Source organism: Panthera uncia, chromosome A2 (assembly GCF_023721935.1).
Source record: "Panthera uncia isolate 11264 chromosome A2, Puncia_PCG_1.0, whole genome shotgun sequence".
Lineage (NCBI taxonomy): Eukaryota > Metazoa > Chordata > Mammalia > Carnivora > Felidae > Panthera > Panthera uncia.
This window is the reverse complement of record NC_064816.1, coordinates 52,037,403-52,052,766: the sequence shown is the minus strand read 5'-3', so window position 1 is coordinate 52,052,766 and position 15,364 is coordinate 52,037,403. Positions and strand designations below refer to the sequence as shown.

At 51.8% G+C, this 15,364-nt stretch overlaps 1 protein-coding gene across 1 annotated transcript in view; it reads right to left on the bottom strand.

Moving 5' to 3' along the window:
* Window positions 1–14,857, bottom strand: part of CAND2 (cullin associated and neddylation dissociated 2 (putative)) — a 33,352-nt gene extending 18,495 nt beyond the window's left edge. The window contains exons 1-7 of the mRNA XM_049641018.1: window positions 14,744–14,857; window positions 9,661–9,804; window positions 6,926–7,080; window positions 6,111–6,234; window positions 2,438–2,703; window positions 940–1,045; window positions 620–762 (exon numbers count right to left, since the gene is read on the bottom strand). Coding sequence (XP_049496975.1) covers window positions 620–762; window positions 940–1,045; window positions 2,438–2,703; window positions 6,111–6,234; window positions 6,926–7,080; window positions 9,661–9,804; window positions 14,744–14,811 — 1,006 coding nt within the window. The 5' untranslated portion in view covers window positions 14,812–14,857. The remainder of the gene's footprint in view (window positions 1–619; window positions 763–939; window positions 1,046–2,437; window positions 2,704–6,110; window positions 6,235–6,925; window positions 7,081–9,660; window positions 9,805–14,743) is intronic.
* Between the last annotated feature and the right edge of the window lie 507 nt (window positions 14,858–15,364).

Genomic DNA, 15,364 nt, shown 5'->3' with positions numbered 1-15,364 from the left:
GGTGGAGACTGCAAGCCCAGTTTTGCCACTTCCTAGCTGTGTTATCGCAGGCAAATCTCTAAGTCTGGGTTTCCTTGTCTAAAAAATGGGGATAATAAGAGGCACCTGGGTGGCTTAGTTGGTTGAGCGTCTGACTTCGGCTCAGGTCATGATTTTGCTGGGTTTGTGAGTTTGAGCCCCGCGTCGGGCTCTGTGCTGACAGCTCAGAGCCTGGAACCTCCTTCAGATTCTGTGTCTCCTCCTCTCTCTGCCCCTCCTATGCTCATGCTCTGTCTCTGTCTCTCAATAATAAACGTTAAAAAAAATTTTTTTTAAATGGGGATAATAATAAACACGTGGTTTTCTAGGGTTATTAGAATGACCATGAAATGAAAATGCTCAGCACACCAGTAGATGCTCAATAAATGACAGGAATTACTATCATTACCTTGATCTGTGCAGAGGGTGGAGGCCTGTGGAATCCAGATTATGGAGGTCAGGGCTAGAGAGTGAGGAAGGCTTAAGACCACGGTGGAGGTGCCAGATGTGGTCTTGTCTCTGGCTGGGGGGCCGAGGGGGTGTCCCAGGAAAGCTGCACCCATTTCCGCCTTCTAGCCCCAGTGACCAGTTGGCCACCCACCTTGCTCACTGAATTCATTGTCTTCTGTCTCCATCTGCTCTTCATCCTCGTCACTGTCGTAGTTATAGTTGGGGTCATGCTTCATGTACTGGAGGCAGAGGCTGGTCACATTGGGCACATGAGGACCCATCTCCTTGGGGCATCTGTTGGGGTGGGAGTGGGGAGGCTCTGCTGGACAGGCAGGACAGGGTAGCAGGTGGGCCCGGTGGTGAGTCCTGAGATCTTAGTGCTTTGAGGCCAGCATCCTGTCCCACCCCCTCCCCACCAACTTCCCAAAGAAACCGTGGGCCCCCCTCTCCTGGCACCCGTACTGCACCTACTTTCTCAGGAAGGCCTCAAAGGCCTGGAGGCAGGACTCCCGGAGCTCATCGTCATCCAGGTTGCAGAATTCCTCCACCAGGGGCATCAGGCGGTCCAGGTGGGCCCCTAGAGAGCCAGGTGTATCACTGAGGGCAGGACAGACCTATCCCCAGGCTCCCTCAGCCCAGAGCACTCAGCTAGTCCCTGCACCTGCAGCCCTGGCCACTGCAAACTCAACTCAGCAGCTTCAGAGTTGAGCAGATGTGGGTTCTAGCCTTGTCTCTGCCACCTATGACCTATGCAACCTTGGACACAGCACAACACTTCTCTGAGCTTCATCTACTCATCTTCCCAGTAGGGACAGCAATGCCTACCAGGCAGAGATTTTGTGAAGATTAATGACATGTTGCAGATAAAGAGCTCCGCCTAAGTCTTGGCACAGGGGAGGCACTCAAGTAGCATCTGTTGTTGAAACTATTATTCATGCCCTCCTCTTATTTCCTGCACTAGGTTGTAGCCCTAGGTGGGAAAAACAGAAATGCAGGCACTGCCCTTATGCACCAGGCAAGAGGTGCCCACCTCTTTAAAGGGTTCTGTCCCAGCCCTTCTCCAGTCACACCCTTTCTCATTTTCCTGCCCAATTGACCATGAACCCTAGTCTGACCCTGTGCAGACATCCTTCTTGGGTTCATACTCCCAAGAGTGACCAACAGGTAGCTGTTGTTTGAGAGAGGATGTGGACAGAGCATGGACTTCAGCCTGTGTTCCCCATGTGTGTTCATAAAGTCCCCTGGAGTGAGAGAGCCAGAGAGGAAGGAGGGGTAGACCGTGGCCAACTCTACCCACACTGCCTTGTTCCAGCCCAGAACTCTGATGTGCTTGAAGATAAATTCAACCCCGACTGCAGGATTCCATTTCTATAAAGCTAACCTCTGGTGACAGAAAGCAGATCAGTGCTTGCCTGGAGTGGGGCAGAGGGAGGGTCGGACTGGAAAAGGGCACAGAGAAACTTTGGGGGGTGATGGAAATGTTCTGCACCTTTACTGTTGTAGTAATTTCACAGCTGTACACATAGGTCAAAACACACCTCATTGTACACTTTAAGTAGTGCAGTTTACTGTATGTACCTTATACCCCAGTAAAAATTTTTAAAAATTCAAACCCAGCTTATAGATTGTTACTATAGCATATCTGTCAAAGTAGGACGATAGAACATATTGTATTTAAGTTTGGTGGCATGATTTATAATTACCAGGGAGACTCATAACAGGTAGGTAAGGCTCAGAAGCATGTGGAGCTCAGGGCCCACCCACTGCCTGTCAAGGTCCGCCCTCCCCCTTTGAGATGTTAGCCACGCTCCCTTACCTAGGAGGTGGCTGACACTCCGGCCCCACCCCTCTCCCCAGTTCCGACCCTGCCTGAGCCACACCCCCTTACCTAGGCTGCAGTCCGCCCCAGGCCCCGCGGCATCTCCCCACTTCGGCCCCGCCCCCTTACAGAGGGACTCCACCCCCTTACCGAGACGGTGGCCTGCCTGCCGGCCGACGCTACCCAAACACTGGATCAGAGTGCGGATCGCGGCGGGGCTGGCGGGCGCACGCGGGCCGGGCAGCCGATCCAGCAGGTGGTCAGCGAGCTCCACGAAGAGGTCGGTGCTGCAGGCGGCCGCCAGGTGGCCGAGTGCCCCGACTGCCCGCTTGCGCACAGCCAGGCGTGGGCTGCTCAGCTGCGGCAGCAGACAGTGCAGGAGGCTGGCGTGGAAGGCACCCAGAGGGGCGCCCAACCTGGGGAGTCGGAGGGGACGTCGGACGGGGCCCACCCAGAGGGCAACCTGGGCCAGGCAGCTCTCCTTCCCCCAATCCTCTCCTGACCTCCTCGCCAGAATTATGACAACCCAATCGGCCTTGGTATAAGGAAAGGCGCCCTGCAACTGTGTGGAGTAATTATTTATTCTTATTACACAAGAGAAGGAGAGGGGAGGGACTTTCTCAAGACCACTCAGCCAAGAAATACAAGGCCAGGAGTTGAATCCAGATGTCCAGGTTGCCAGCCTGGGGAGAAGGCCTGATGGTAATAGAGTTTGGGTGTCTCCAGTGAGGCTGATTTCCTTGGGAGTCTGGGCTTTGCCTCTAGGCACACTCTCCAAATACCCTGACCATCCATCCCCTTTACTGAGATCACAGTGGTCTAAAACCTACCTCTGACCTGGTCACTCCTCTGCCTAACTCCTTCAATGGCTCTCCAGTGCCCTTTGGATAAGCTGAGCTCTGAGATCAAGGCAAGAGGCAAAACCAGAGAATGCGCAGGTAGAATACAGCCCCTGCTCACTTCAGCAGCTTCTATCCTCACCTCCAAACAGGCCTGTGCATTTTCTGTTCCACACATATCCTGAGACCTTTTCTTCTCTCACTCCACACAAGCACATTGACCTCACGCTCTCATATCCAGGCCAGCTCGCTGGATTTCATTTATTTATTTGTTCACCTACAATGTCATAGGGCCTGTGCTGGGAGCTCAGGTGAGCCTAGGGCCTGCCTTCATGGAGTCTTTGGTTGAGTGGGTGCCTCCCAGGCACTTCAGATTCAACATGCCCAAATGAACCCATCACCTTCTTCCCCACACACCTGCTCTTTGTTCCCAGAGTGCACCCCACCACAGCCAATGGCCCTATGTCTGGGCCCCCACTTAGTAAAGCCAAACGCCTGGGTGTCATCTTTGAGTCTTTGCCCCTGACCCACTCCAAGTCTATCTCCCTGTGGAGTCTATCTACTAAATATAACCTGAGTTCACCTGCCTGCAGAAGCCTCCTAACCAGTCTCCTTGCCCATTCAACCCCTCCCATCTACCATGCACACTGCAGACAGGAAGAGGAGTCTGAAGCACACAAATATACACAAGGCATTCCTGGACCCCTGCCCTGACCTCCACCCCACTCCTCACACATTCAGTGTGATCTAAGCTCTTGCCCAGCCCTCTCCACATTACACCCGAGCGCCACACCTATGTTGTACAACCCCCAGGACCCCACGTCTTCTCCAGCCTCTGGGCCGAAGGCAGTCTCTCCTACCAGGGTCCCCTTTATGCCCACCCAATACTGGACAAGTCCTGCCCATCCTTGAAGGCTGAGCTAGCAGGACCCTCTCTAGGAAGGTTCCCTACCCCCATCCAGGTTAGGGGCTCCTCCTCTGAGCTCCTAAAGACTGCTCTTTTCCTTACTGTTATTCTTACTCCCCTTAGTTTATGTGTCTGTGAGCTCCTTCCTAGGAGTGCCCCAGACTCCTCCATCTCCACATTCCCAGTACCAGTTCAGCACCTGACATTTTTCTGGGTCGTGGAGTAGGTGCTCAAGTCTTGAAGGGTGAATGAATGGTTTTAAAATGCGCAATACAATTTAAAATACAGGCCCAACAAAAATAGACACTCAGATCAATGGAACAGAACAGAGAACCCAGAAATAGACCCACAAACATATGGCCAACTAATCTTTGACAAAGCAGAAAAGAATATCCAATGGAGTAAAGACAGTCTTTTCAGCAAGTGGTGCTGGGAAAACTGGACAGAGACATGAAAAATGAACCTGGACCACTTTCTTACACCATACACAAAAATAAACTCAAAACAGATGAAAGACCTAAAATGTAAGACAGGAAGCCATCAAAATCCTAGAGAAGAAAGCAGGCAAACACCTCTTTGACCTCGGCCGCAGCAACTTCTTACTCAACATGTTTCTGGAGGCAAGGGAAACAAAAGCAAAAATGAACTATTGGGACCTCATCAAAATAAAAAGCTTCTGCACAGCAAAGGAAACAATCAGCAAAACTAAAAGGCAACCAACGGAATGGGAGACGATATTTACAAACGACACATCAGATAAAGGGTTAGAATCCAAAATCTTTAAAGAACTTATCCAACTCAACATCCAAAAAACAAATGATCCAGTGAAGAAATGGGCAGAAGACAGGAATAGACACTTCTCCAAAGAAGACATCCAGATGGCCAACCGGCACATGAAAAAATGCTCAACATCTCTCATCATCAGGGAAATACAAATCAAAACCACAATGAGATACCACCTCACCCCTGTCAGAATGGCTAACATTAACAACTCAGGCCACAACAGATGTTGGCGAGGATGCGGAGAAAGAGGATCCCTTTTGCACTGCTGGTAGGAATGCAAACTGGGGCCGCCACTCCGGAAAACAGTATGGGGGTTCCTCAAAAAATTAAAAGTAGAACTACCCTACGACCCAGCAACTGCACTACTAGGTATTTTTCCAAGGGATACAGGTGTGCTGTTTCAAAGGGGCATATGCACCCCCATGTTTATAGCAGCACTATCAATAATAGCCAAAGTATGGAAAGAGCCCAAATGTCCATTGATGGGTGAATGGATAAAGATGTGGTATATATAAATATATATATATATATACACACATACACACAATGGAGTGTTACTCGGCAACCAAAAAGAATGAAATCTTGCCATTTGCAACTATGTGAATGGAACTAGAGGGTATTATGCTAAATGAAATTAGTCAGAGAAAGACAAATGTCATATGACTTCACTCATATGAGGACTTTAAGATACAAAACAGATGAACATAAGGGAAGGGAAGCAAAAATAATATAAAAAGAAGGAGGGGGACAAAACAGACTCTTAAATACAGAGAACAAACTGAAGGTTGCTAGAGGGGTTGTGGGTGGGAGGAGGGGCTAAATGGGTAAGGAGCATTAAGGAAGACACTTGGGGTTAGCACTGGGTGTTATACATAGGGGATGAATCACTGGAATCTACTCCTGAAATCATAATTGCACTATATGCTAACCAACTTGGATGTAAATTAAAAATAAACAAACAAAGGCTCAGCTATATCACCCCAAAGAAGAAAAAGAGAAAGAAAGGGGTGAGAGAGAGGATGAACATATACAGGCTTCAGGGCTTGGAGAGACCTGAATTCAACCCCAGGTTCTGCCATTTACTGTTACCTTGGTGCTGACAGTGACTTTGGGCAGAGACAGAGACTACAGAATTGAGACGAAGGAGTTCTCCTTCCTAGGGCTGCCAGGACAAGTAAGGGACCCCAAGCACAGAGCCTGGTGTGCAGTGAGTGCCGGCTCTGTGGATTTGAGTCCCTCTCTGTCCCCTCGCCACCCTCTCCCGGTCTTCCTTGCCCAGGGTGGCCTCCTGTACCTGCTCAGCATGTCAGAGAGGATGTCCAGGGCTTCCAACTGCACAGCCACATCCTCTTGCTGAGCAATGGCACTGGTGAGCTGGCCGGTGATCTTCCGGCACACGTTGGTAGCCAGGCCAGAGCCTGCACGGAGCAAAAGCACAGCACAGTGAGGCTAGGGCTGGCCTCCACCTTTGGTCAGCCTTTGCTGTCATTATGTTCCTGAGCTCACATTCCTGAGAATCCTGCTGACCCTACGTGGTCCAAGGTTTGACCCAGAGTCTGAAAGAACTAAAGGGGGTGGCTAAGGAAGCTGAATTGATGGCTGACCTGTTGGCTGATTCACCCCATATCCAACACCTCTGCCTTCTACCTTCTAACTAAGGAGGCAGGAGAAGCTCCTTTCCTAGATGCTCTTGCTCTTAGCAGGGGCCAAGTGACCATGTTTTGGGCAGTGAGCTATAGGTAGAAGACTTCTGAGGGCTTCTGGAGAAACATGTGCTTTCCTTATAAAAGACAAAAGACACAGGCAGAGACCTCACCCTGTCCTAATTGAGCTGCTAAATGAATTGCTACAAAAGTGGAATGGCTGATCCCTCCAGAATTATGTGAGAAAAGCAACGCTGTACTTCTTCAAGCTGTCATTAGATTTTGTTACTCGCAGCTAAAGCATTCCTGACACAGAGCCATGAAGTTAAACAGAGCTGGGTCTGAATTCTCTGCCACCTACTAGCTGGCTGGTCTTAGGTAAATCCCTTCAACTCTCTGAGCCCCAGTTTCTTAACTGTAAAGTAGCACAAATGATGATAGTGCCTAATCTCTGGGGCCTGGGTACCTGTGGCTGCAGGGGGGAGCTCCGACAGGACAGTCTTGAGGCCGATGCCAGCGATGTCTCGGAGCTGCTCCTTATCTGACCGCATGTTGGCACAGAGGGCATCCACGATGGTCTCCACCTGGTACTCCTTCACTTTGCCCACCAGAGGACCCAGGCTGAGTAGGGAGAGAGGGAGGGATGGGGTCCAAAAGCCCCAGGCTCAGCCTGAGTCACACTGCTCCTTAGGGTCCCCTCAGGCCCACAGGGCCACATGTGCTGAGGAAAAGGCTCCAGATCAACAGGGGACTCCCTATTTTGCCAGAAGGAGAGGCACCCTATTGCTCTGCCAACATCATTCCTGGCACCTCCCAAACCTGCACCACCTCCTGGGTTTTGCATCTCAGTGTATGGCCAAACCAGTGAACCCAGTAACCTCAGCTGGAAACCAAGGAATGCCTGAGAGCAGCAGTTCTCAAACTTGAGTGTGTATGAGAATCTACTGAAGGACTTGTTAAAACTGACTTCTGGGCCCACCCCAGATGTTCAGATTCAGAAGGTCTAGATGGGGCCTGAAAATTTACATTTCTAGTAAGTTCTCAGTAGATGCTGATACTGGTGGTCCAGGGACCACACTTCGAGAACCTCTGCCTTAGAGCATTGCTTTGCTTACTGTAGTCACAGATCAGCATCATGAGTGTCACCAGCATCACCTGGAACTTGTCAGAGACGCAGAATCTCAGGTCCTACCCCAGGGCTACTGAACCAGAATCTGCAGTTCAACAAAGGCCCCAGGTGATTTGAATCCACATTGAATTTTAAAAATAGCTACACTAGACACACCAGTTCTCAGCCTTAACTGTGCATTACCATCACCTGGGACCTTTAAAAAATTGTCACCTGGGTGCTAGCCCCAGAGAATCTGAGTTAATTGGTTTTCAGGTGTGGCCTGGACATTGGCAGGGTTTTTTTTTTGTTTTGTCTTTTTTTTTTTTTAATTCCCTAGGTGATTCTACTGTGCCATTAAGGTTGAGAACCTCTGACCTAAATGAGTGGTTCTGAGATGTTGGTGTTCATTAGAATGCAGATTCCCAGGTGCTGCCTTCTCATCTGCCTACCTCAGCCTCCTCTCCCCACTCCTCCCAGTCCTGAATCTGAATCCCTGGGGAATACATAGCTTCAACAAGGGTCCCAGGATACTCCAATGCATACCAGTTTGCAAACCCTGGCTCTCTTGATGTTTTTCTCCATCAGTTCCTCCATCTAAGTAATCATAGGGTTCCCGTTTCCACCTCCCATAGTTCCTGATTGGGGTGCAGTGCCCTCAGGGGTGTTCTGGAAATTTATGGGGGCCTTTTTTGGTCATTGTAACTAATAAGATGTCGCTTCTGGCTTTTATTTTGGGGGTGGGGGGTGGCTGGGAAAGACAATATTGCAAAACAGAACATATTTCACATCCTGCTGGATGTGTTCTAACATCCCACTGGGCATTCGTATAGGAAAAAAAAAAGCCTTTCTATAATTATCTGAGTCCAAAATCTACTTTCAATTTACATATAAACACAAAGTACTTTTTATACTATTTTAATAGACTCTAAATTTTCCAAGCATATAATTGTGTAGGTAAATTAAAGGAAGACTGTACTTGGTTTTTTGGGAAACTACCAGGAGATGTTCGCCGTTTCAGAAAATCTTGTCACTAAGAGCAACGCTGCTTGTGGTATCTGAGTCCCCAGCATCCATACCTGTCTCTACCTACCAGCTGCCATGGCAACCACAATGAGCCTACATTTAGAACAGGCTTCTCATGACTTTATCACTTCAGTCAACAGGCCCAAGCATTTACATACCGAACACATGCTACTGTGTTACTGGTTCTGCTACTGGGAAACCACCATCCACCCTATCTTATCGCTACTGCATGGCCAGAGGGATACTTCCAGACGACAAACATGACCACGTCATGTTCCTGCATAAAACTCTACTGAATTCCCTCTGCTCTTAGGATCAAATTGAAATTCATTAAGACGACCCAGAATGCCTGGGCTTAGCTCACAGAGTTCGAGAGGCAATGCCCCAATTCTCAATGACCCCTGCCATTCCTCAATCCTCCACCTACACACACATGTGCCCTGCACATACCTCATCTTGCTTTTTTAGCTCTAAAGGTACTCTCCACGGTCTCAGGACTGTAACCTCATAGTGCCAAGGGGAAAGACTTTTGGGGCCCCCTCTCCCTTCAGCTCTCACCACTCTTCTGCATGCCAACATGACCTTCCAGCTGCCAGCACATGCATCTGTACCTCAGGGCTTTCTCTGGCTGGAGGCGTCATGGAATACATAACCCTCCATGCTACCTTGGGAACAGCCTCAACAGGACTTGACAGCTGGCGGGTGGAACACTCCACAGGGTGTCCCCTACAACTGTGTCCCAAAGGCCCCCAGTAGGGTTAAGCTCCATCTGCCCACAGCAGTATCTTGTTTGATATTTCACACCTTATTGGTTTTCTTCCTTCCCTACCTCATTTTCCTATTCTCCTACTGGAGTTTTCTGAGATCACTTCCCAAATAAACTTACACTTGAATCCTTGTCACCGGGTTGACTTCTGGGGAAATCCAGACCACGGCACTGTCCACCTCCTCTGGGGCTTCAAGAGCTGCTCAGCAACTATTCTATCAGAAGCTGCACCCCAAAGAGGCAATCCCTGGGGTTCTGTCACACCTGGCCTTGTCCCATCCATACCAAGGCCAAAACTTACCACTTGACGGCCAGGTTCTGCACCTCGCCATTCTTGTCCTCCAGGAGCCTGAGCAGCATCTTTACCACCTTGCGCTCACTGTCCTCGTCCAGCTGGATGGAGTCCTTCTGCAGCTCTGACATCAGGTCACTGGTGGCCATGAACCTGGGCATGAGGGCAGAGGAGGATTACTGAGCAGCTCCAGGCCCCCAGTAATTTGGGAGGTATCTCAGCGTTCCCCCAGAAGCAGACCTTGATACAAAGATTCAAGGGCAAGTAGATTATCTGCACTGTAGGCATGGTCGGGCTACAAGGAGACCCATGTGTAAGGCACCAGCTGCCACATGGTGGCAGACTATGAGTGGTACAGCACCCTGGCCAAATGCTGAGAGCTTTGAGGTTGGTGGCTCCTGCTTCTGCCATTTATGTAAATGTGAACTTGGGCATGTCACTTCACCTCTCAGAGCCCTAGTTTACCTGTCAGAAAAAAAAGGGGGGGATAAGAATAGCACCTGCCTTGCAGGGTTATATGGAAGTTAAAATGAAAGAACGTATGTGATGGACTTAGCATACAATGAGCACTCAGTAAGTAGTACTTCATTATAATGGCATGTTACATCATTCACCTCTCATTCATGCTAGAAGGTTGAACAGACACCTCTCTACCAGACAGGTGGAGTGGGGCTAGCCCTGCCCACCCCCACCTCAGAGAACCCACTCAGCCCCTGCCTTTAGACCAGTGGTTCTCAAACTCTAGCTGGCATCAGAATCACCCATAAGGCTTGTTAGACACTGCTGGGCCCCACCCCCAGGGTTTCTGGGATCAGGTCTGAGACGGGGCCCAAGAATTTTCATCTCTAACAAGTTCCTGGGGGTGGGGACCCTACCCTGAGAACTACTGCACTAGGCCATGCTGATGGGCCACAAGCACATCTTAGACACTAGTGTCAACAGCTGACCAGTCCACAGCCATGGCTCCCTGGTCCAGGGTGGGCATCAGAGCCACAGGTGGGCAGATCTGTGTAGCCTGATGCTGTGTCCCGGGGAATGAAAACTGCAGTGGGAGTCTTGAGTTGGAAGGCCATGAGCTGAGGCTGCAAGGGCATCATGGAGCACTGCTCCTGCCAGGATTAAGAAGGCAGAGCAGCCTTACACTGGCAGCCCTCGGCTGTGTCCACCTTGCAGATGTTTTTCAAAAATCTGATTTATCAGCATTTGGGAAACTGGGAAAGTTGATGTAAAAGTTGTGATTTCCAGATTCTCTTGAAAATAGAGTATTTGGATACAACTGGGCCAACATCCCCTGGTGACAATAACTGGCTGGTCAAGGCATGGCTGCCCTCATTAGGTAGGACACTCTCTCCAGTCCACCAGGTTCCCACCAGGCCCACTGCACCTGTTCACTGGCTCCTGCAGGCACTTATGAGGACAGGCTGGAGAAGGCCAGAGCGGCAAGGAGAGATGCGGCAAAGTCAGGGCCAGACGGTGGCAGCCCCAGAGAAAGCCTCCAGCTTTTGGTGACCCACCAGGCCACTCTGCCTCCTCACACCAGCCTTGCTTTTGGGCTTGAGCTTGCTCTGTTAACAAGAGCCTCCCCCACCCCTCCCAAGCCTCCTGTGGCAAAATTGATCACAGTCGGGATTCTAGCCTCATCTTTGCAGGTTCAGACCTGCTGCATAATGTCACGGGGAGGCCCCCAGCGCCCTGTTACCGGGAAGGCACTGGTCTTTGTCACTGCTGTTTATTTTTAACAGCTGGGATTAACCTCAAGCTGCTGAAAGGAAGGAGGCTGGGCTGGAGGCCAGGAGGGAGTGGCAGGACTGACTGTGCCCACCTCTGGGCCTCCTCATTGCAGATGCAGCCAAGGTAAGATGAAGGAGAAGGTTTGCAGTTGAGCCAGGCCAAGGCGTGGGGTAGGCACATGCATTCCTAGGTCTGCCCGGCTGAGGGGACATTCCGAGATGGCAGCCAGGGTCTCTAAGCTGCATTTCTGCTGCAGTTCATGGTGACCCAGCTCACCCTGGAAACTGAAAGAATGTGTTCCTTTGCCCAAGATGAGCCTCGTGCCCCCCCTCTTTCTTCTCTGTTGAACTCCTATTCGACTGTCAAGGGCCCAGCTCAAATGGCCCAGCCTCAGGGATGACTCCTCTGACCACCGTGCCCTATCCCCAACCCACAGTCTCTAATCATGCTTGGCTCCCCTGGATAGATTTCTGTGAGAGCACTCTGCACTCCTCATCCTTCATTACAAGCTTGGTCGCCAGCGTGTCTCCTCATTAGATTGTGAACTCACAAGGGCCCATCATGTTCATCCCTGGGACTCCAGACCCAGCAAAGAATAGTTCTGGAGAGGGCCTGGAAGGCAGGGCGAGGGCAGGAGGGAAAGGAGGGAGAGAGCCAGCCCCTGACAGCCAAGCAGTGTGTGGAAACCCGAACTAAGAAACCAACCCTTCCGAGAGATGCCTCAGCATTTCAAACACCCCCGAGTTCCTGCAAATACCCGGCTCACAAAGAAAGCCGTATTGTGTACATGGATGTGGTGGTGGCAGTGGGGGATGTAAAGCATGTAATTTGGTAGATAAGAGCTTTAGCACTGAAGTTTGGCTTCATTTATTCTAGGTGAACTTAGGCAACTGACCCCTCTCTAGAGTCTCATTTTTCCCACCTATGAAAGGGGAATATTCTTTGCTCCACTTCATAACATCCTTGGGAGGTTTCAATAGGACAACCAGCTCTTCTCGTGAGGCAGATGGGAAAACCAGGCTCAGAGGCGTTGTAGGAGCTGTCCAAGGACACACAGCAAGTTGGGAGGAGTCTCCGCCCACCAGTCAGGTCTCCCGGCTCCTCAACAATTACTATTATGTTTTCAAAAAATGATTTGGGAATTCCTGCAAGACCCCCCAGTTTATCCATCTGGCTGCTGGAGTCTGAGTGGGAACTGAGCAGCCTCCTGCCCAAAGAGGGACAACATGGATCAAAGGTTTCCTTCACCCTGCCTGGGACTCCCACTTGCTGTCGCCACCTGCCTCCAGAAGCCAGAGGACACAGTTTCAGTTTCATTTCAGAGAAATCCTAGAGGCAACTCAGCTGAAATACTCTGCCACATGGGCACCTGGACAGTTGGTCAGCAGGACCCAGCCTTCCTGGTATTCGGACTTTAAAAATAGACACCATCCTCATATGCTTGGGTGGTTTTAAGTGTTCTCAGGCAGAGCAGACTGAAAGGGCTTCTCTGGCTCTAGATGGCAGGGCCAACTCCCTCTCTTGGAGACTGGACCTGGGGCCCAAGAGACAGTGGTGCAAATCCCCTCGGCCACTAGCCGACTATGCGACCTTGGGCAAGTCACTTCACCTCGCCAAGCCTCTGAAGAACAGGAAAGACAATCATACCACCCAGGCAGAGGGGTGGACTGACTGAGACTGCACTGGACAGCACAGCAGGGAGCCTGGGATCCAGAAAACATTCACTGAGCACCTTCTGTGTACCGCGAACAGACTCTGGGATGCAAAAAGGAAACACACAGGCCTGGCGCAGGGGCTAGAAGTGATGCAGTAGAAACATGGGGCGGGGAAGGCGCTGTGGGAGCCCAGGAGAGGTGCCCAACCCTGCCTGGGTGTCAGGAGGCATCCCAAAGAGGTGACAAAAGAGTAGGGGTGAGCCAGGTCAAAGGAGGAAAGAAAGGGGGTGGGGTTTACAAGTAAAGAGTGGGCAGAGGGCATGGCAGGTTTCTGATGTGCATAAGTAACGATTTATTAAGCACTTACCTGGTGCCAGCCACTAATCTAGGCATTGCACATGTTATTAACTCTTTTCATACACACACCAACCCTCTGAGGTGGGTTCTATTATCATCCCACCTTATAGAAACAGAAATTGAGGCTCAGAAGTCCACAGTCACACAGCCAGTAAGTGGCTGGGGCCAGGCTCTGAATCCAGCACTGTGTTCTAAAGCTCTACTCAGAGGCACTTGAGGGGTGCTGAGGATTGGGTGTCAGGAGAGGGCAGGAGCCAGACCAGGAGAACAGGGCCTCAATCTCCTCACCTGTCAGAGGGCTGGAATCAGATGGCCTTGCTGAGATCTCAGTTTCTGGCTTAAGACTGACCTGGATTTGGACCCCACGTCCTCCACTTCATAGCTCTGTGACTGCGACTAGCCCCTTCATGACTCTGAGCCTCCATTTCCCTATCTGTAAACTGGGGATAAACTGACAGAATGTTCAATAAGTGGGTTATGTTGGTCTCTGTGGGCTCCTTTTAGCTCCCAGGGTCCAGAACTGGCTGTGTGACCAGGGCCAATCCCTTTGGCCTCCAGGGGCCTCAGTTTCCCCCTGAGGATGAGGGGGTTGGACGAGAGGTTTCCTCCTTTCTTTCCAGCTCTGTTCCTGTGTGGCTCAGAGATGTCTGGCGAAAGGGGAACAATGATAAGGGGAGTGGCACCCAAACCCTAAAAGCCCCCACCCCAACCATCACCTACCAGTGCCTGCAAAGCCACTCAGCCCAGCCCCTTCCTTAGGGCTGTGTCAGAGCAAGCCTGGGAGGGGAGGGGAGGAGAGAAGATGCCCTGATGAAGTGCAGGGAGGAGGCCTGGGATGACTCTGAAGAGAAGAGGGCGGTGCTGAGGGTATCCATGGAAAAGTCAGTCCCCGGGTCGTGGGCCCGACAAGGGACTGAGTTCCAGTGCCGGGAAGAAGAGGCAGGCGCTGGGATGCCCAAGGAGGGGCTGAGGGCTTCACCGTGGGTTGAAGCGGGGGGCCTGGGCGCATCAGCCACGGGGAGAGATGAGGGCTGGGCAGAGAAGGAGAGGAGGCAGAGGAAAGGTGCAGAGGGGCGGAGCCGGGGCTCCGCCGACCAGGGGACAGTGGCAGGGGTCGAAGCGCGCACGGTGGGAGATGAAGCTGGGACTGTAGAAAGGGCAGGGCAGCGACGCGGGAAACAGGGAAGCCGGGGAGGCGGATGCGGGGGTCAGGGGAGGGGTGGAGCTTTACGCGGGGAGAGGGACAGGGGCTGCACGCTCGTGGGGGATGGGCCGGCGCGACCAGAGGCGAAGAAGGCCCGGGTTTCAGTGGAAGGCGGAGAGACTGGGGGCCGGGCAGCGGGACGCACCTGAAGTCCTTGTCGCTGGACGTCATCTTCTCCAGGAGACTGGAGATGTGGAAGGCGGCGGTGCTCATGGTGTCTGCACGCCGCGGGGCCGGCCGGCGGGAGGGAATATGGCGGCGCGGGCGCCCCCTCCCCCGCCTCGCGGCGCGGGCTGCGCTCACCGGACAGAAATAGCAGCCCCCGCCCCGCCCTGGTGGCGCTGCGCTCGCGCCTGGGCCGGGGCCGCCGCGGCAGGCGGAAAGGGGCCTGCGAGAGGCTCTATGGTCTGCTCCCGGACACCAGCCACTGCTCTGTGCGTGGCCCAGACCGACTTGCACACCTCCAGAGATGGGGAGCTCACCACCTTTCACCGGTAAACGCCTCCTGATTCCTATGGGTCCCGACTCTGGTTGCGTGGCACTCGCGTGGGATCAGAGAGTCTCTGGTTCAGATCCCAATTCTCCTGGCCAAATTACTTCACGTCTATGAGCCTCAGCTTTTTCATCTGTAGGCATTCAAGCAACAAGAGCTGCTATTGTGGGTCAAACCAACCAAAGCACTTCCACCCCCACCCTACTCCTCATGTGGCCTGCCTCAGAATCAGGCAGGAGCTGAAGAGTGTACCTAGTCACCAGGTCCCTTGCG